This window comes from Populus euphratica, unplaced genomic scaffold (assembly GCF_000495115.2).
Source record: "Populus euphratica unplaced genomic scaffold, PopEup_1.0 scaffold203.1, whole genome shotgun sequence".
Lineage (NCBI taxonomy): Eukaryota > Viridiplantae > Streptophyta > Magnoliopsida > Malpighiales > Salicaceae > Populus > Populus euphratica.
The window spans coordinates 238,010-257,271 of NW_011499983.1; the positions used below are offsets into that span (position 1 = coordinate 238,010).

General features: G+C 32.5%; 2 protein-coding genes across 2 annotated transcripts; both read right to left on the bottom strand.

Moving 5' to 3' along the window:
• Window positions 1-710: 710 nt before the first annotated feature.
• LOC105139923 (solute carrier family 35 member F2-like) lies at window positions 711-12,318 on the bottom strand. Its single transcript, XM_011046561.1, has 8 exons — window positions 12,108-12,318; window positions 3,367-3,443; window positions 3,134-3,216; window positions 2,756-2,807; window positions 2,610-2,678; window positions 1,883-1,969; window positions 1,712-1,776; window positions 711-1,027 (listed from the first exon to the last, which is right to left on the bottom strand). Exons 1-8 carry the CDS (start codon window positions 12,220-12,222, stop codon window positions 931-933), a joined length of 645 nt encoding a protein of 214 aa, XP_011044863.1. The 5' UTR covers window positions 12,223-12,318; the 3' UTR covers window positions 711-930.
• A 3,665-nt stretch (window positions 12,319-15,983) lies between these two features.
• LOC105139925 (purple acid phosphatase 22-like) lies at window positions 15,984-19,038 on the bottom strand. The gene is made up of 5 exons (XM_011046562.1): window positions 18,654-19,038; window positions 18,257-18,548; window positions 16,954-17,522; window positions 16,625-16,713; window positions 15,984-16,447 (listed from the first exon to the last, which is right to left on the bottom strand). Exons 1-5 carry the CDS (start codon window positions 18,810-18,812, stop codon window positions 16,216-16,218), a joined length of 1,341 nt encoding a protein of 446 aa, XP_011044864.1. The 5' UTR covers window positions 18,813-19,038; the 3' UTR covers window positions 15,984-16,215.
• Between the last annotated feature and the right edge of the window lie 224 nt (window positions 19,039-19,262).

Genomic DNA, 19,262 nt, shown 5'->3' on the forward strand with positions numbered 1-19,262 from the left:
TTCTTTAAAATTTTATAGTTAAAATTAATTGAAATTATTTGAATTTAAAATTATATAGTTAAAAATAATTTAAATTATTTGGATTAATGTTGGTGAATTGATAAAATCTTTTGAGTTAATAAGAGAGGTTAAAGACTTAAATCATAAATAATTTGAGTTTTTTTAATAATTAAATAAATTAAATTTAATCACATCAATTTAATTATAATTATCCAAGTTGGATGGTAAGATATTAGATTTTGAAGGAAACTTGTTAGGTTTGATTCCATCCTCTAAAAAAAAAAAAAGGAGTAAAGTCAAAACATCCGAAATCTTAACACATTACTTTCTTATTTATTATTATTATTATTATGAAACGACATCCAAGGAGGATACAAGTTGCTGGGTTGGCTAACATCTTATCAAGGCATTTATTATTTTGTCATGTTCCGCTAACGTAACATCAACTACAATAAAAAAAAAAAAATACTAAGTAGATTTTATTTATTTTTAAATAGTATTATTAATTTTAAAGTTATTATATATATATATTTATTAATTTTAAAATTTATAAAGTTAATTCAAATATACGTAAGCTAAGCTGACTTGAATAGATTTTGAGTTTACATTTTAATAATTTGAATCAGATCATTGGAAGTTTATTAATTCAAGTCATATACAAACTAGTTATAATATTTATATTAATAAAAAATTAAAATAAAAAAAGAGAGTAAGGATACAATTTAATAAAATAAAAATAAATATCAATTAGTTTAACATCTATATTTATATCTATGAATTAGTTTGCAATAAAGATTATATTTTATTTTTAAAGTATTAAATGAGACACTTAAATATCCATGTAACAACAAGAAGTCATACCAGGCAAGAAAACCTGCCAACCACCATCTTCACCGTTACTATAAGATTTTTTCTCGTTTAATGTCTTCATCATGGCCCCACTTCGGCGTTTTCATGAAGCTCTTGGTATTCTGCATTGGAATCCCCGCCCGGCGGAGCTGGCGGAGAACCTCGCTCCCCCTCCTCCCTGTAGTAAATAAATCAACAAATTCATTAGTTTTCAAATGCGAGTATACTGAGAAAATATTTTTCTGCTAAATTTTATTTTTAATTATATAGCAAGATTTTTTTAACAAAAAAAATATTTATAGCTTTCATATATTTCTTTCAAATTCTTATATTAAAAATCATTCAAATTCTTATATTAAAAATCAACTCGATGTTGATTAATCCTGTCAAACTGAATATGTATAATTTTTTTAATGATTTTATATTTAATTCGCCAGGTTGAGATTTAAAATTTTATTTTAAAAAATATTAAATTATTTTAATTTATCAATGAATTATTATATAATTTATCTTATTTTTTAATATATTCTCTCAAATAAAAATTTTTTAGACTTGAAATTTTCATAAATTCATACTATTTTATGTTTAATTTTTTTTATTAAATAAATAAAAATAATAAGATTTGAATCACTCTAATATCACGTCAAAAAACCATACTAGCAAAAAGTTTAAACTATTATATAAAAGTTTAAATTATAAGATAAGATTTTAAAATATAATTTATATTATTTTTTAATATAATCAATATCTGTCTGATTTATCCTTGTAGAATTAAAATTGATGAAGATAAAAACAAAAAAAACGAGCTGAAATTATTAATTTTCTTATAAGCAGAATTAATAGAGGATGGATAAGAACATACGTTAACGAGTAAATGATTAATCCAATCGCTACAGTTGCAAAAGAAAGAAAGTATAACCAATCAACCTGCAATTAAAGTAGTTAATCATGATTATAATTAAATACATAAATTTATAAAAAGAAAATAATATATATATATATATATATATATTAATTGTATTTTAGTTATTACCTGTTGGTGGTAGAAAAAGACACGGAAAACGACAGCCCACATGTCGGATGTGAGAATAGACAGATTGAACATTGTGGCTCCACTTAACTGTATGCATCATAATTTCATCACAAAAAGTTAAATATAAAACAATTCTTCAAATCTTAAATTGATTCTTTGTTTAAATCCGCACATCAATTCAATTCCTTAAATTATTTTATTTTAGCCAATAACTATTTAATCATGGAACTTGAGGGAAAATCATGCTTATAATTTTTCTTTTACCGTTATTCATGATTTCTAATTAGAAAACCTATATTAATAAAATTAAAAAATATTTTTTAAAGTATTTTTTACTCGAAAATACATTAAAATAATTTAATAGCAATATATCAAAATAATTTAAAAATATTAAAAAAATTTAATTTTTTTAATACAAAAACAACACAAACTTAAACCAATTTAATCTAAAAATTTAAATTCAGGCTTCCAAAATAACTTTTTAAAGTTGATAGATGCATGATATATTATTATATTCTAGTTGTGACATAGAATGTTCTAAATATAATTATTTTTTCCCGTTATTCATGATTTCTGATTAGAAAACCTAAGATTAAAAAAACAACATAATCCAGAAATTTAAAACTTAATTCTTCAAAAATAACTTCATAGTTTTAGTATTCTCCCTCGAGTAAAGGCTAAAGCTTCTTGAACTTACAAACTCACAAGCAACAAAGGGAGATTTTACCTTTAGAACGAAGGGAGCAAGAGTATAGAATAAAAACATGGATACAGTGTAGCCAGCAATGGCAAATACCTGAAGCCAAAATAAATATAAATGTCAAGGTCTCTACCATTCTTATAGTTCTTAGCACGTATATATAAAATACTTACAATATCTTTAGACCAGGCGATTGCTTCCAAACTCTTTAGCTCCACTATGGATCTAAAATGAAGTTATGGAATATTGAAGATAACGTGCGTTATATACACACTCCAACTTATAATTATATTCGAAATCTTCGAAATTCAAAATAAAAATCAAGGAAGAGGGACATTACTCAATGTTTTCATGTATTTTTTAATAAAAAAAACCGAGTTAACCCGAATTGATCAACACCCACCCACCCGAATAAAAATTATTGACATGTTCATGGGTTGGTTAGCTTTGACGTGTGAAAACTCGCCCCCTCCTGCTAAATTATTAAGCAGTCTCTCCATTCAAGTATTTTCTTGATTTTTATCAGCATATATTAGTTTCGAAAAGGATACAACTCAACCACACTCACAAGGAATCCATAAACACCGAGCATTGTCACCACTTCAACACGACCTTTTTTCTTAACGCAGAATTCCTGGCATTGATTTCATAGAAGAATTAGGTAAATGACAATTTACAAGATAAAGATGCGTAAATATGAAGATTTAGTGTTTCAACTCTTAGTTGAAGAATTAAAATTCTTCATAAGATTCATATTATTTGCATGCAAACAGGATTTACTAACCTCACCAACATTGCTAAAGGCGAAGAAAATTGTCCCAGCAATAACAAGGAAATCACCTAAAATGGGCTTTGAACCACCTGTAATAATGACAAAAATATATGCTTGCGTTTACAAGTATGTATTTTTATATTAAAAAAAAAGAAAAGTGTCCCGGGAATAGCAAGGAAACGAGTGTATTTATTGATTATCTAGATACTAATTATTTCTAGTTTGCGACTAAATACATATTCAATTATATTTCAGAAATCAAAAACACATAAATTTATATAATTTGATATTTTATCTATTCTAGAAACTACTGATTTATATTAATCAATTAAAAAAATAATACAAATAAGAAGGAGGTGAAAACTCTTCTCAGCTCAACTCCACTCACTCAAGCTCTCTCTACTGCTCTCTCTTCTCTTCTGTTCTTTTTGTGTTTTTCACTCTTACTCATAGCTCTTCATTAAGTATATATGTATACTAAGCTAAGAGTGAAGGGTATAAATCATGCCATAAATATAAATCATGCCATGATTTATGCCCATCGTTTATGCCTCCACTTTGTACCAAGTGAGAGATGAGTTGTTCCCACTAAACATATAATGGAGATAGGACATTGCTTGTCTCCATATTGTTAACAATCTCCCATTTAGAGACAACTAAAAAAATTATCTTTTATCCTTGAAAGCTAACTAAAGTTTTACACAACTTCAGTTTATCAAGTGTAATTCTTTTGGTTAACATGTCAGCTGAATTCTTGCTTTCACAGACCTTTTCTAGCATCAATTGCTCATTTTCTAGTAATTATCAGATGGAGTGATAGTTGATCTGAATATGCGTAGTCCTAGAGTGAAATGCTGGATTCTCCTACTAGATCAGCATCTACAAAACCTTCAAGTTTCAAACCACCAGTTGTGAAGGTAAGACAAGTCTTCGAGGAACCTTTTAAGTACCTTATGATCCGTTTTACCGCTTTCTAATGCTGCTTTCCAAGATTGCTCATATATCGACTTACAACTTCCACTGCATGAATAATGTCTGGTCTAGTACAGATCATATCATACATCAAAGAGCCGATAGCTGAGGCGTATAGAATCTTATCCATGTATACATAGATTTACGAGGACCTTATCTAGTAGCATCTTTTGAAGGTTCTCGGTATATATGACTTTCATTGATGATTTCAGCAGGAAGGTATGGGTCTACTAGCAGGAACGTATGGGTCTACTTTATGAAAAATAAATCTGATGTGTTTTAAACATTCAAGAAATGGAAGGTTATGGTTGAGACTGAATCAGATCTGAAGTTGAAATACTTAAGATCTGATACTGAAGGAGAATACATTAACAGAGGTTTCAAAGAGTATTGCGTTGTCAAAGGTATCATAATAGAAAAAGACCATTCCAGACACACCACAACAGAATGACATTGATGAACGGATAAACAGGACCATCAATGAATAAGCTCGAAGTATGAGGTTGCATTCTGGGTTACCTCAAACATTTTGGGCTGATATAGTTCATATTATAGTTTACTTGATTAATCATAAACCATCAGTTCCTTTGGAGTTCAGATTACCCAAGGAAGTATGGAGAGGAAAAGAAGTACAACTTTCTCATTTAAAGGCCATTGGGTGTGTTTGCTATATGCATATAGATTCTGATGTTCACAATAAGCTAGATGTCAAATCCAAGAAATATTTCTTCATTGGCTATGGAGATGAAGAATTTGGATTTCGGTTCTAGGATGATCAGAATAAAAATATTATCAGAAATAAGAACGTGATCTTTAATGAGAAAGTTTTGTATAAAGACAGATCAAGTTTAGACATAGAAATGACTGATTGAGATAAGTCCATAAAAATATGAATTCATAAGATTAGAATAGCTTCTTGATGTTACCGAGTATAACAAAAATTAGGAGTCTTTACAAGAAGATTCAAGCACATCTGTACCCACTACTACACAAGAAAATACGAAGCCAAGTGAACTAACTGTTTATGTTCGTAAGTTTTCAAGGACTGTAAAGCCCCTGCAACGGTTCACCCTTTTACTGAATTATATTTTGTTGGCAGATGGTGGTAAACTATTACCTTATGAAGAATCCTTACAAGATGAAAACTCAAGCAAGTGGGAGTTAGCCATAAAGGACGAGATATATTCGTTGTTGAAAAACAAGACTTGATAGCTAACCACACTACCTAAAAGAAGGCTTTGCAAAACAAGTGGATTTACAGAGTAAAAACTGAGCATGATGGAAGCAAATGATTCAAGACAAAACTTGTTGTAAAAAGGTTTCAACAAAAGAAAGGGATTTAATACTCTTGAGATATTTTTTCCAATTGTGAAGCTCACAACAATCAGAGTTGTTCTGGGGATAGTAGCTACAAAAAATTTACATCTTGAACAATTAGATGTAAAAACAACATTTTTTCTTAGTGAATTGGAGGAAGACATTTATACACAACAACTAGAGGGGTTTGTAATACAAAGAAAGGAGAACCAAGTCTACAAGCTAAAGAAAAACCTATACGGTTTGAAGCAAGCTCCAAGACAGTAGCATAAGAAGTTTGATAATTTTATATACAATTCGAGGTACACAAGATGTCAAGCTAATCATTGTTGCTATGTTAAACATTTTAAGAACTCCTACATCATTCTAGTATTATATGTAAATGATATGTTGATTGCAGGATCCAGCATTGAGGAGATTGACAAGAAAAAATAACAATTTTCAAAACATTTTGAAATGAAGGATCTAGAAGTTGCTAAAGAAATACTTGGCATGAGAATCATTAGAGATAAAGACAAAGACATACTAAAGCTTTCACAAATAGAGTATGTCAAAAAGGTTCTCAGTAGGTTTAGTATGAATAATGCTAAATCAGTAAGTACACCTCTGGGGAATCATTTCAAGCTCAACAAAGACCAGTTATCAAAAACTGAGCTAGAATGTGGATATATGGGTAAGATTCCATATGCCTTAACTATTGGCTCTTTGATGTATGCTGTGGTCTGTACCAGACCAGACATTGCCTATGCAGTGAGATTTATATGCCAATATATGAGCAATCTTGGAAAGCATCATTAAGAGGCGGTAAAATGGATCATGAGGTACTTAAAAGGTTCCTTAGAGACTTGTCTTACCTTTACAGTTGATGATTTGAAACTTGAAAGTTTTGTAGACACTGATCTAGTAGAAGATGTTAATAGTAGAAAAAAGCATTACAGGATATATACACACTCTAGGAAGCACTGCTATTTCTTAGAGTTTTACTTGCAAAAAATCATCGCTCTTTCAACAACAGAAGTTGAATATGTTACAGTATGAGAATCTATAAAAGAGATCATATGATTGTAAAGTTTCCTGAGAGAATTGAGCAAAATGAATGGAAAAAGGTACTCTGTATAGCAACAATCATAATGCAATCTTCCTTGCCAAGAATCTAGCATTTCACTCCAGGACTAAGCACATTCAGATCAAATATCACTTTATTCGACAATTGCTAGACGATGGGCAACTAATGATAGAAAAGGTTTGTGAAAGCAAGAATCTAGTTGACATGTTAGCCAAAGGAGTTACACTCGATAAACTAAAGTTGTGTAAAACTTTAGTTGACCTTTAAGGATAACAGATAATTTCATTGTTTGCCTCTAAGTGGGAGATTGGTAGCAATATGGAGACAAACAATGTCCCACCTCCACTATGTGCTTAGTAGGAACAACTCATCTCCTACTTAGCACAAAGTGAAGGCATAAACGGTGGGCATAAATCATGGCATGATTTATGCCATTCTCTCTTAGCTTAGTATACATATATGCTCAATGAAGAGCTGTGAGTAAAAATGAAAAACACAAATAGAATAGAATATAAGAGAGAGTAGTATTAAGAGTAGAGTTGAGTTGATAAGATTTCTCTCCTCATTCTTGTTTGTATTGTTTCTTTAATTGATTAATACAAACCAGTAACTTTGTGGAGTAGGCAAGTTACTGAATCACATAAATTTGTATGTGTTTGATTTCTAGAATTATCCAACTACCCTTCACTCTTAGTTTAGTATCCATATATGTTTAGTGAAGAGCTGCGAGTAAGAGTGAAAAACACAGAGAGAATAGAAGAGAAGAGAGAATAAGAGAGAGCTTGAGTGAGTAGAGTTGAATTGAGAAGATTTTTCTCCTTCTTGTTTGTATTATTTTTTTGATTGATTAATACAAACCAGTAGCTCTGTGGAGTAGGCAAGTTGTCGAACCACATAAATTTATGTGTTTGATTTCTGGAATCACCCAACAACTGGTATCAGAGCTTGTTCTTAAAAAAGATGGTGTTTGATCCAAACTCAAAAATTAAAGTTCTCAAAATATTTTTTTGAACATATCATCATGTAGAGGAAGACAAGATGAATCCACTGGTGAAAACCCGGCAAAGAACCAGCATCCTGCATGCTCGTACGCCCCAACACGGGCCGACATTAGGACTACCCACGTGCACCGACACACCTTACTGTCCTTCTTCGCTTGAATACCTGCAACTGAATTGGATTGACCCAACATGTCAGCGTACAGTTAGCAGCCATAATAACAATTCTACATAGTCATCAGCCATGTCACCAATACACGCAACACAGGTACATCAGACTAGAAATCTACGTGGATATGCCACATCATCATATGTGGGCCCGTATTGCTTATATGCCTGACATGTCATCATAGCCATGTCAGCATATTGGGTTTTGATCCAATGCGCTACAGACACTATTCTCGTCGACACATGACTTTATTTGCTTCGTCCAGTAATTTAAAAGTTTAATTGGTAAGATTGGAGCCATTCAAAGTCTAATTTGGGTGATTTCAATGTTGTTTTCAACTTTTTTGGCCATTCCAGACAATCCATAAGGTCAGATTTGGTAAATTTAAATCTGAGAAGTATTAAAAATGGTAGATGACATAAAGGCTGTTGGAATTGAAAAATTTGACGGGATAGATTTTGAATATTAAAAAATACAAATTGAAGACTATCTATATGAGAATAAACTTAATCTTCCTCTATTGGGAAGCAAACCTAAAAATATACAAGAAGAAGAATGACTAATTCATGATAGATAGGTTTTGGGCATTATTTGACTATCCTTGTTAAGAAGAATTGCCCATAATGTTATAAAAAAAATCTATTGTAAAATTAATGAAAGCCTTGTCTAGGATGTATGAGAAGCCCTCAGTAAATAATAAAGTGCACTTGAAGAAAACGTTGTTCAACTTGAAGATGACTGAAGGCACCTTTGTTACACAACACCTTAACACCTTTAATACCATCACAAATCAATTATCATTTATTGAGATTGAGTTTGATGATGAAATTTGTGCTCTTATTTTGCTAGTTTCACTTCCAAGCAGTTGGGAAGGTATGAGAATAGTAGTGAGTAACTCAGCTGGAAAATCCAAACTGAAATATGATGACATTCGAGGCCTGATTTTAGCTAAAAAAATACGAAGGAAAGACTTAGGTAAAAGTTCAAGTTTAGGTTTAACTCTCAACATCAACACTCGAGGGAGGAGACAAAATAAAGGCTTATCTAGAGGTAAATCAAAATTAAGATATAGAAGTAAAAGCAAGTTTGGACCCAGCAAGTTGGATGTTGGAATTGTAGTAAACTTGGTTATTTCATGAAGAGTTGCACAAAACCGAAACAAGCTGAAGCTGACTCTACAAACGCTACTACAGATGAGGTACAAGATGCTTTGATTCTTGTTGTACAAAGTCTAATTAATGATTGGATTCTTGATTCTGGTGCTTTATTCCACTATGCACCACACCATGAAATGATGCAAAACTATGTTGCTGGATATCATTGAATTATCTTCATCCTCTTTTGACTCATATGGTCGAGTCTATAGTGCCATAGCTGTGTTTGTTTTTCTGTTTCAGTAGAGGCAATGATGTCTACAAATCTTTTGGTCATATAAGGTGCTGGTTTTCTTTCCACGAGCCAAAACCATTGCTCCCTTCAATACCTTTCACATACCTCCAGAAAAAGGATTGAATGACCACTATAGTCAAGTTGTTCGATGAAGATTAACTTTTTCTTTAATCCAGGAACATGCCTTACATTTTACAAGTTCCATATAGATTCATTTATTGTCTTGATTTGCATATCTTTTATACCCACAATATCCATTGGTTGTCCATTGACCAGATAGACTACACCGTGATCTCTAGTAATATAGTTTTGCATCATTTCATGGTGTATTATACAGTGAAAAGAAGCACTAGAATCAATAATTCAATCATCAATTGGAGTTTGTACAGTAAGAATCAAAGCATCTTGTACCTCATTTATAGTAGTGTTTGCAGAGTCAGCTTCAAGTTTTTTTTGGTTTTGTGCAACTCCTCATGAAATGACCAGGTTTGCCATAATTCCAACATTCAACCTACTTTCTGGGTCCAAACTTGCTTTTACTTCTGTATTTTGATTTTGATCTACCTCTAGATAAGCCTCTATCTTATCTCCTCCCTCAAGTATTGATGTTGAGAGCTGAACTTAAACCTAAACTTAAACTTTCATTCGAGTCTTTCCTTCACATTTCTTCGGCTAGAATCAAGTCTCGGATGTCATCATATTTTAGTTTAGATTTTCCAGGTAAATTGCTCATGACTATTCTCATGCCTTCCCAACTGCTTGGAAGTGAAACTAGCAAAATGAGATCCATCATCAAACTCAATCTCAACATATAATAATTGATTTATGATCGTATTAAAGTTGTTGAGGTGTTGTATAACAGAGGTGCGTCTGGTCATCTTCAAGTTGAACAACTTCTTTATCAAATGCACTTTATTATTTGTTGAGGGCTTTTAATACATCCTAAACAAGGCTTTCACTAATTTTACAGTGGATTTTTTTTTTGTAACATTGTGAGTAACTCTTTTTGACAAGGATAGCCAGATAATGCCTGAAACCTATCTATTAAGAATTAGCCATTCTTCTTCTTGTATATTATTAGGTTTGCTTCCCAACTGAGGAAGATGAAGTTTCTTCCCATATAGATAGTTTTCAATTTGTATTTTTCTAATATCCAAAATCTATCCCATTAAATTTTTTAATTCCAGCAGCCTTTTTATTATTTGTCATTTTTAATACTTCTCAAATTTGAATATGCTAAATCAAATTTGAATATTTTTCCCGTTAAATGTGTATGGAATGGCCAAAAAAGCTGGAAACAACACTGAAATCATCCAAATTAGACTTTGGATGACTCAGATCTTATCAATCAAACTTTTTGATTATTGGACGGAGCAAATGAAGCCGCGTGTTAGCGGGAATAGTGTATGCGACGTAGTGGATCAAAACCCAATATGCTGACGTGGTTATGATGTCGTGTTACAGATGCAAGCAATACAAGCCCATATATGATAGCGTGACATATCCACATAGATTCCTGATTTGACGTGTCTGTGCTGGCGTATACTAGTGATGTGGTTAATGACTATGCAGAATTGCTGCTGTGGCTGTTGATTATACACTGATGTGTCGGGTCAACTTAGTTTAGTTGTAGGCATTCAGGCGAAGAAGGAGAGTGTGGTGCGTTGGTGCGTGTGGGTAGTCTTGACATCGGTGCGTGTTGGCGTGTATGGGCATGCAGGATGTCGGTTCTTCACTAGGTTTTCACCAGTGGATTCGTCTCGTCTTCCTCTACACGATGGTATGTTTAAAAACATGTTTTGAGAACTTTGATTTTTAAGATTAGATCAAACACCCTCTTTTTTAAGAACAAGTTTTGATATTAGTTGTTGGGTAATTCCAGAAATCAAACACACATGAATATACATGTTTGACAACTTGCCTACTCCATAGAGCTAATGGTTTGTATTAATCAATTAAAAAAATAATACAAACAAGGAGGAGGAGAAAACTCTTCTCAACTCAACTTTACTCGTTCAAGCTCTCTCTACTGCTCTCTCTTCTCTTCTGTTCTCTTTGTGTTTTTTACTCTTACTCGCAGCTCTTCACTGAGTATATATGTATACTAAGCTAAGAGTGAAGGGTATAAATCATGGCATGATTTATACCCATGGTTTATGCCTTCACTTTGTGCTAAGTGGAGAGATGAGTTGTTCCCACTAAGCACATAATAGAGGTGAGATATTGCTTGTCTTTATATTGCTAACATGTTCATCCTAATGTATCTCTAAAATGAGTTAATTTGTGTGATAAAATGATTAATATTATTCAAAAACTAATTCGGATCAATGAATTTGTTTAAATGAATATATGTCATTAATTTATTTTTTAAATAGATCTAGTAACATGGTTTTTAGAAATCTACAAAGATCTATATATTATTTTTTCAAGAAACAAGGTGGATATATCCTACTTTTAATGGGTTTTGACCATGATTATCAATATATAGGAGAATATTCTGAATTATATGTCATTATGTAGTTACCTAGATTAGCTTATTTTTTACCTAGATTAGAAATGTATATTTTGGCAAATATCATGGACAAAGATAGGCCTTCTCTCTTCCATATATACATGAAACGTTCACAAGATTCATATAAGATAATATTGTTGTTATTTAATCTTCTTCATTATCTTTGATATATATGCCTATAATCTTTCCATTTATAGAGACGCGAGTTATAAATCCCAAGAAGAAATCAAAATAAGGCAAAGACAAGATCAGTGATCATGAGCATAGAAATATAATGAACAAGGAAAAGTTTTTGGTAGACAAGGAAAAAATATCACCTCCTCCACCCACCCCGGCATCGGAGAGGAGCACTAAACCAAGCCCTAACACGCAGATGGCAGCACCAAGCAGCTGCCATAAGGTATAGCGAGTTCCGAGAAAGAACCAAGTGAGACCTATAACCCATGCTATTGTCCAGCAGTCCAATAATGTCACGCTAGTTATTGACGAGAACTGGTATGCTTTGTTAACTACATGATAAAAGAAATCAATCAAGAAGAAGCTAATGATTTTTTTAAAAAATAAAAAAAATACTTAGTTCTGTTTTCAGAATGCAAATTTCAATCTTCAAATAAACTTAACAGTAGCAGTGATGAGTTTGGAGTGGCTTATACCTTATCCATCCCTGCTCTATATTAATTAGGCAGAAGAGGATTTTTCCCCCCATCGTTTTTGGAGATTTTATTAAAATCAAAGAAATATATAACTTTCCACATTGCAATTGATATCAAAGTAAATATCTAATGAGAGAAATTAACGTTAAGCACAAATAAATATTGAATATAACTATCATCGCTGCCCAAAGGTTAGCAAATACAAATGAACACACCCATAAAATAATTTTATTGGTAGATTGTAATGGATTTTTTTGACTGATTATGCCCTCATAAAATCCATTGATAAACACCAATAAAATTTTCAGTATGTATCAAGGGGATTAGTAGTGACTTCATTAGCCTCTTGTTTAATCCTTTAGTATTCTTTCATTGCTAACACCTTTCTCCAACAACGTTATATGAAAGTAGTGACTAATAAGCATTTCAAATACACACGTTATACTAACCACTTGCGTATATATTTTTGAATGATAACCACAATGGTTCTCCTTCATCTTTAATTCTTTTGGCATTATACCTTATTTCCTCATGAAGGTTGAAGTTCATAGAATAATCTTCTACACTTATCAATTTCTCATTCTAAAACCCTCAAACCATGGTTTAGTTTGTTGTATCCTTAAGCTATAATCCTTCTTCGTTCTTTCTCCATTGCTAAATACATGACACAAATGAAAAAAAAAAGAGAAAAGAAGAAAAAGATGAAGACACAACAATAATAGAATTTACGACAGGAAGAACATCAATTTAGACTCAAAATTAGAAATTTGACTTTTGTTTGGACCAGAACTGATCGAAAACAAATAGATGTGAAAGCGATGAAAAGGACTAAAAAAACAGCTAAATATCCCAAATATGATTATAATAAACTAGCAAGAACAAAATCAACAAAAACAAAACAAGTTTTGGAAGCTAATGCAAAACAAACCCGTTATGGCAAGACAAAACCTAATTTTGGAACCTCAAGAAAACTATATCCAAATAACCTCAAATTTAATATATTCTGTGACTAGCACCCTTGTAAATAAAATATAAATTTTGAGCTAATTCCAAGTTGGTTTGATATATGGATATGAAATAACCCATTTAAAACCTAAATTTATAACCTAGGCCCAACAATATCCAAATGACTTCAAACTTGATATTTATTGTGATTTCACACTTAATAACTAGAATATAAATTTTGAGTGAATTATGATAAGTTTTGATATGCTGTCGTGAAACAGATGTGTTACAGTCCTATCTTAACGTTTTTTGATCACTTCTTTTATTTTGTACTCAAAATAAAACATAATAAAAAAAATAACATAAGAAAGAAAACAAATATAACCCAAAACAAAACAAATATAGATAAAGAGAAACTGACACAAAAAAATAGATAAGGAAAACAAGAAGGATATAACGTGATTTTGAAGCCTAGCTCTAATACCAACTGATACAAACCTCTTAATCACATGATCAAGCAACCCTTAATGAAGATGATACTTTCTAGGAAAGCTAAAAATCAAGTTTGAGAAGTGTGACACAATGAAAATCTGTCTGAAGACACTAATAGTATTAGAATTCAGTCTAATTATGGAACGAGGTCAATTATGCCTTGATTAACTAGATTTGATCTTTGTGCCCACAAAAATAACATGTTGTATTATGCAAAACAAAATTTTATTTCATAAATCTATGGCTACTTCCTTTTCAGCATACAAAATACTTATATAATGCTTCAAATAACCCTAATAGACCCCCATATGTGGGCTGATTTGAGTCCATTTATGAAATTAATCTAAATGAGTAATAATAACTCAAATATTAAAAAGAAAATAATAAAAATATAAAATTAATATCCTAAATATACTAGAATCATATTTGTCACCCTTAAGAAGTTCCAAATAGATTAAGAAATCTTATTTAAATGTAGAATTAATTTTGAAGTCTTCTTGCCTTATTATGTTTATTTTTCTTGTTTCACATGGAAAATAAATGAATAAAATCTCCCTCTTTAATATCTGTCAATTTAGTTTCCTTCCAAACTAAAAGAATCATCCATTAATTATTTTTACTTTAGAAAATTAGATCTGACAGCCCCTCTAGCATCCTTTGTTAACTAGAAAAATTCCTCCTTAATAAATATTATCCAAAATAATATGAAAAATAATAAACAAAATTTTCTTGAATGTTAGGAGAATATTTTGCTAATTTAAGTCCTCAAAGAATTATAAAATCAACCACAAACAAATCTGATATAATCTCAACTTCTCAATTAACTTAAGCCAACTTTGGATCCCATATGGCCTAAACCCATATTCATTAATAAGAACCAAGCCAAACCCAAAATACACTTCAAATAAACTTTCTTTGCTGCCCAAAAACCATCACATGCATAACACCTCTTGATCTGGCTGAATTACCCACCAAACCAAAAGAATTGAACGAAACTCATTATCTATAAGAATCTCAATCTAACTAAATGCATCCTTAAATTAAAACCCATCATGAAAAAACCAAAGGCTGAACCATGTATTGAACCATAACAATTATCAACAATTAATTTCATATATATGATTGAATAACCTGAACCATATCACTAATTTACCTTTTACATTCCAAACTTGCACCAAAATAAAATCAAGGAAAACTCCATATAATAATTAATAATCTATTTCAAGATGTCAAATACTTGATATTTATGCTCACGAGTTAGTCTCATGCTGTTGATTGGGTCTGATGACTTTTTATATACCAATAAAATCATTGCATCATTTATTGTTCATCCATTATACCATTTAATTTCATTATTCATATTAATTTCAAATTCTCGCTTTATTCTTGTCGAGAATTCCCATTCTAATTATGTAAAATATACATTTTTTTTTCTATTCAATTCCATTTTCTTTTTAATTGAAACATTTTTGTACAACTTGCTCATTATTTAATCTAACCCATCCAATTCTTTTACATGAGGTTAGTGGGGTTTCTTACATAACGGATAAAATTTCCCTTTCATTTCTTTATGCTATCATTCTTTATTTAGGTCTGAATGTTTATTGCGGGCTCATAAAATGCTTTATGGGGACTTGCATGGGTAAATGAGTTGTTTTGTTTTATTTAAATGGGTGAGGGTTTAGATTAAGTATTAGATTAATTCATATATTTATAGGATTAATCCTAAAATCAGTCTTATGTTTTTGGGAGCAACGTTAAAATTGTTTTTATTTTATAACAAATAAAATAAAAAATAAACTGATTTTTTTTGGATTTGATTCTAAATTTTAAAATTAACGTCTTTTTCATTTTTAGACCGATGTTAAAATCTTTCTTATAAAAAATAATAAAATGAAAAACATTAGAATAATTAATTGCAATAAAAAGAACAATTCTAGAATAAAAAACTCTTAATTAATTTTTTTTTTTTGTAAAAAAGGATGTGGTGAAAGAATCATAGTCCTTCTCTTCTATACAAATAACTCCTTAATTTCTAGAGCTAGTGTTATTTATTAGAATTCCTAGTTTCCTTGTAATTATTTAGCTGCGACTTCATTTATTATCCCCCTTGCCGTTTGCCGTGAAGTCCTTCGAGATGCACAACACCAACCAAAAAGTACCGATGATACTGCAATTTGATGGCCATACTACTGCAAGCCTGCAACTCCCATCTCCTTTTTTGCTTCTTATGTTGCTTAGCTAGCCCAAGGAACCTCCCTGCAGCCATGGCAGGTACAAATGCTACCTAAAGCTAATTGAGCTACTTTTTCAGTGCAGTTAAAAACTTATCCTGTACTTGAATGAACTTAAAGCTCATCGTTATCAATAAATTTTGGTGGTTCTTTCTCGTCGTCAATTGCCCAGCAAGCTGTAGATGTGCTTAAACTATCCAACCACACCTCGTCGGCCGAAAATGAGTTAGAATCATTGTTCCGTTGCCATAACCAGTGTGCCCGCGTTTCATCCATTATCCTCAACCTTCCATGCCCGAAGCTTGCCTCTCGATACAAAGAAAGAGGCGAAGCAGGATTTTTAAACCTATACATTAAGTGCAGATCATCAGCATGCATGCATATAGATATGGACAATGCGTGCATTTAGCAATTAATATTAATCTCCTAATTTCTATAAATTGAATATTAATGCGTGAAAGTATCGGTTTAATAGCTTTAAGATGCTGCAAAAGTGCAAGTGGAATGGAGATCTAATACTTACGTTAATGCAAGCCCTTCACGATTTCCCCCATCTCCGACTGTTATATACATAGGGCCGCATGGATCAAGCTTGTTATCGTAAATCCTTGCCTGCAACCCAACGTAAACGAAAGACGGCTTGTGGGTAAGATTTATTTTATTTTTCTAAGTAAAAATGTGCATGTAAAATCAAAAAATTGGATTTCTCAATTAATTGCCAGAAATTATACTCATGTGTGACAAAAATTGAAATAGAGGGGCAAATATGATCATTTTTTCTTAACTTGAGCGTCCATGAAATGTATTTTACCTGATAAAGCAAATATTATATACTGAGTTAAGGGAACTTACAAATCGTTCATATGCATGGACATGCCCTGCAAACACGACATCGACTCTTGCCTTGTACAACAACTCTTCCATAGCTTTTCTCATGCTTTCTCCTTCACCTTGATGTGCATTATTGGTATTATACCAGGGGGCATGCAACAACACGATGACCCACGGTGTCTTCTTCCTATCAATGCTGCCCAGGTCGGCTTCAAGCCACTTATACTGCTGCGAGTGCTCATCAAAATCCGTGTAAGATCCTAACATTATAACATGAGTGCCAACAACGTTGAATGAGTAGTACAAATTTGAGCTTGAATTGCTCTCCTCATATGGCATTAGCCACCGTGCATTATAGGCCTTGAAGCCATGTGGCTGTATAATTGGGAAGATTTCGGTCTCATGGTTTCCTTCAGTCACCATCCACGGCCGCTGGCTAGCATATTTCTCCACAAGGCGGCCAAATGAGTCCCACAGAGGTTGATGGGTATCTGCGTAAGATAAATCACCTGGTAGCAATAACACATCGTAATCACGGCTGTTGACATGTGCTAAGGTCGAATTAGTCCATTCTGTTTGCCCGAGATCACCTGTAAAGTAAGTTGAAACAAGCTTGTTTAACAATTTTTCCAGGGAAAACAATTCTTGTGATAATTAGTTAATAACTATTGTCATATTTGTTACGATGTATATTAAATGTAATTTATTTCCGGATATTTTTGCTATTTAAAGGATTCTATACTCGACATATGCTAATATGTTTTTAACTATTAATTTCTTGTGCTACTGTATGCAAACATTTTAACCATAGTTATTAAATCAAGTCGACTGAATAGTTCACCCACGTAAAATTTAATCTCGACCATTTATTTCGAACCGAATTAAAAATTAATTTGGATAAACCTCACTGACCAGTCGATCCACATTCCTGGCTTGAGGTTGAAGCATTTTTCCAAGCCTGCTCACCCAAAGACTTTGCTTCAAGATGCCTAGGATATATTCCTTTTATGCCTTACACGTCTATCTATCTTTTGAGAGAGACATTTGAGAAATTGGGCAAAAGTGCTTGGAGACCCTTTCGCTTAAAGGTGTGTATATGCAGAAAATCCTATGTGTAATAATCTTCTCACTCTTTGCCCTCTAATTAGCTAATTGTTGCTTACACTCGAAGCACTAACCTACAACCCAACCGATCTGCAACCTTCGAAGCTTTATCAAATAAGATAGGGTCGCTGGTCACAGTAACTATGGATTCATTACTTATAATTTCAAAGATTATGGGCATCGTAATTAATATATGGTCATAATTTAGCAAAACGCTCACCAATCACAACGAATTCAAGCGGAAGAGTTGCAGGAGGAGTCTTGAAGGATAATTCGGGGCCAGAACCTCCACATCTGTAGTAATAAGTAGTTCCTGGCTCCAACGGTCCGATCTTGACATGGTGTATCTTGCCTGAGCTATAGAAGAAATAACGATAGGAAGTGTGGTCACCTGTTGCCATTGCATTATATGTTCCCGGTTGCTTTCCATATTCTACCGTGGACGGTGCATGTTTATCATCTGTAATCCATGTGACTCTCATGTGGTCTCTCCCCACCAGTGAAACGTGCACCTGAAACCATACATCTGTTATCCTCTGCCGTTGAGCTAAACATCTACGATAAATTACGCATTGTCTAATATCTGTAACTAGATGGAGGGAGAGAAAGAAATTAACCTGTTGGGCTTCAGATTCCAATCCGTGATGAGCAGTGAAGATGAGGTTGCGAGCAGGAGGTCGAGAGTAACTTTCATCTTTTGACGCATAGCACTGTGAGGTGAATTGGAGGAAGAAGAAGAAGACGCTAGTTATTAGAGCATGCAGAGATTTCTCCATCTTTCTTTCTTTCTTCTTGTTTTGAGATGACAAGGCTGGCTATGGATGGAGGGATATTTAAAGATGGGTTTCAGAGCTTGAAATAATATTTTATCGGATAGCAATGGCGTCAAGGAAGTTACTAGGAATAATTTTTGGATATGCTTGCAGCAATAAAACTACGAAAATGGAACCCGCTGGTGCTTGTCAGCTTGTCATATGCTTAGCAAGCAGCTTCTCGAGGAGCTTGGCTAGCTATCGACTTGGCTAACCAGCTTACCTTAGCTGTCGGCAAACATCGACATCATTGGACCATTGAATTTTTTGTTTTTTTTTCCGTCCGTATACATGGAGTTCATGCCCGTGATAGGGCTAGCTCTTGCATGGTAAAATGAAGTCCACCAGTGAAGTTTTCATATTATAATTATAATTATAAACACAACCAAGAAAACAGGAGTTGCTACTGTTTAT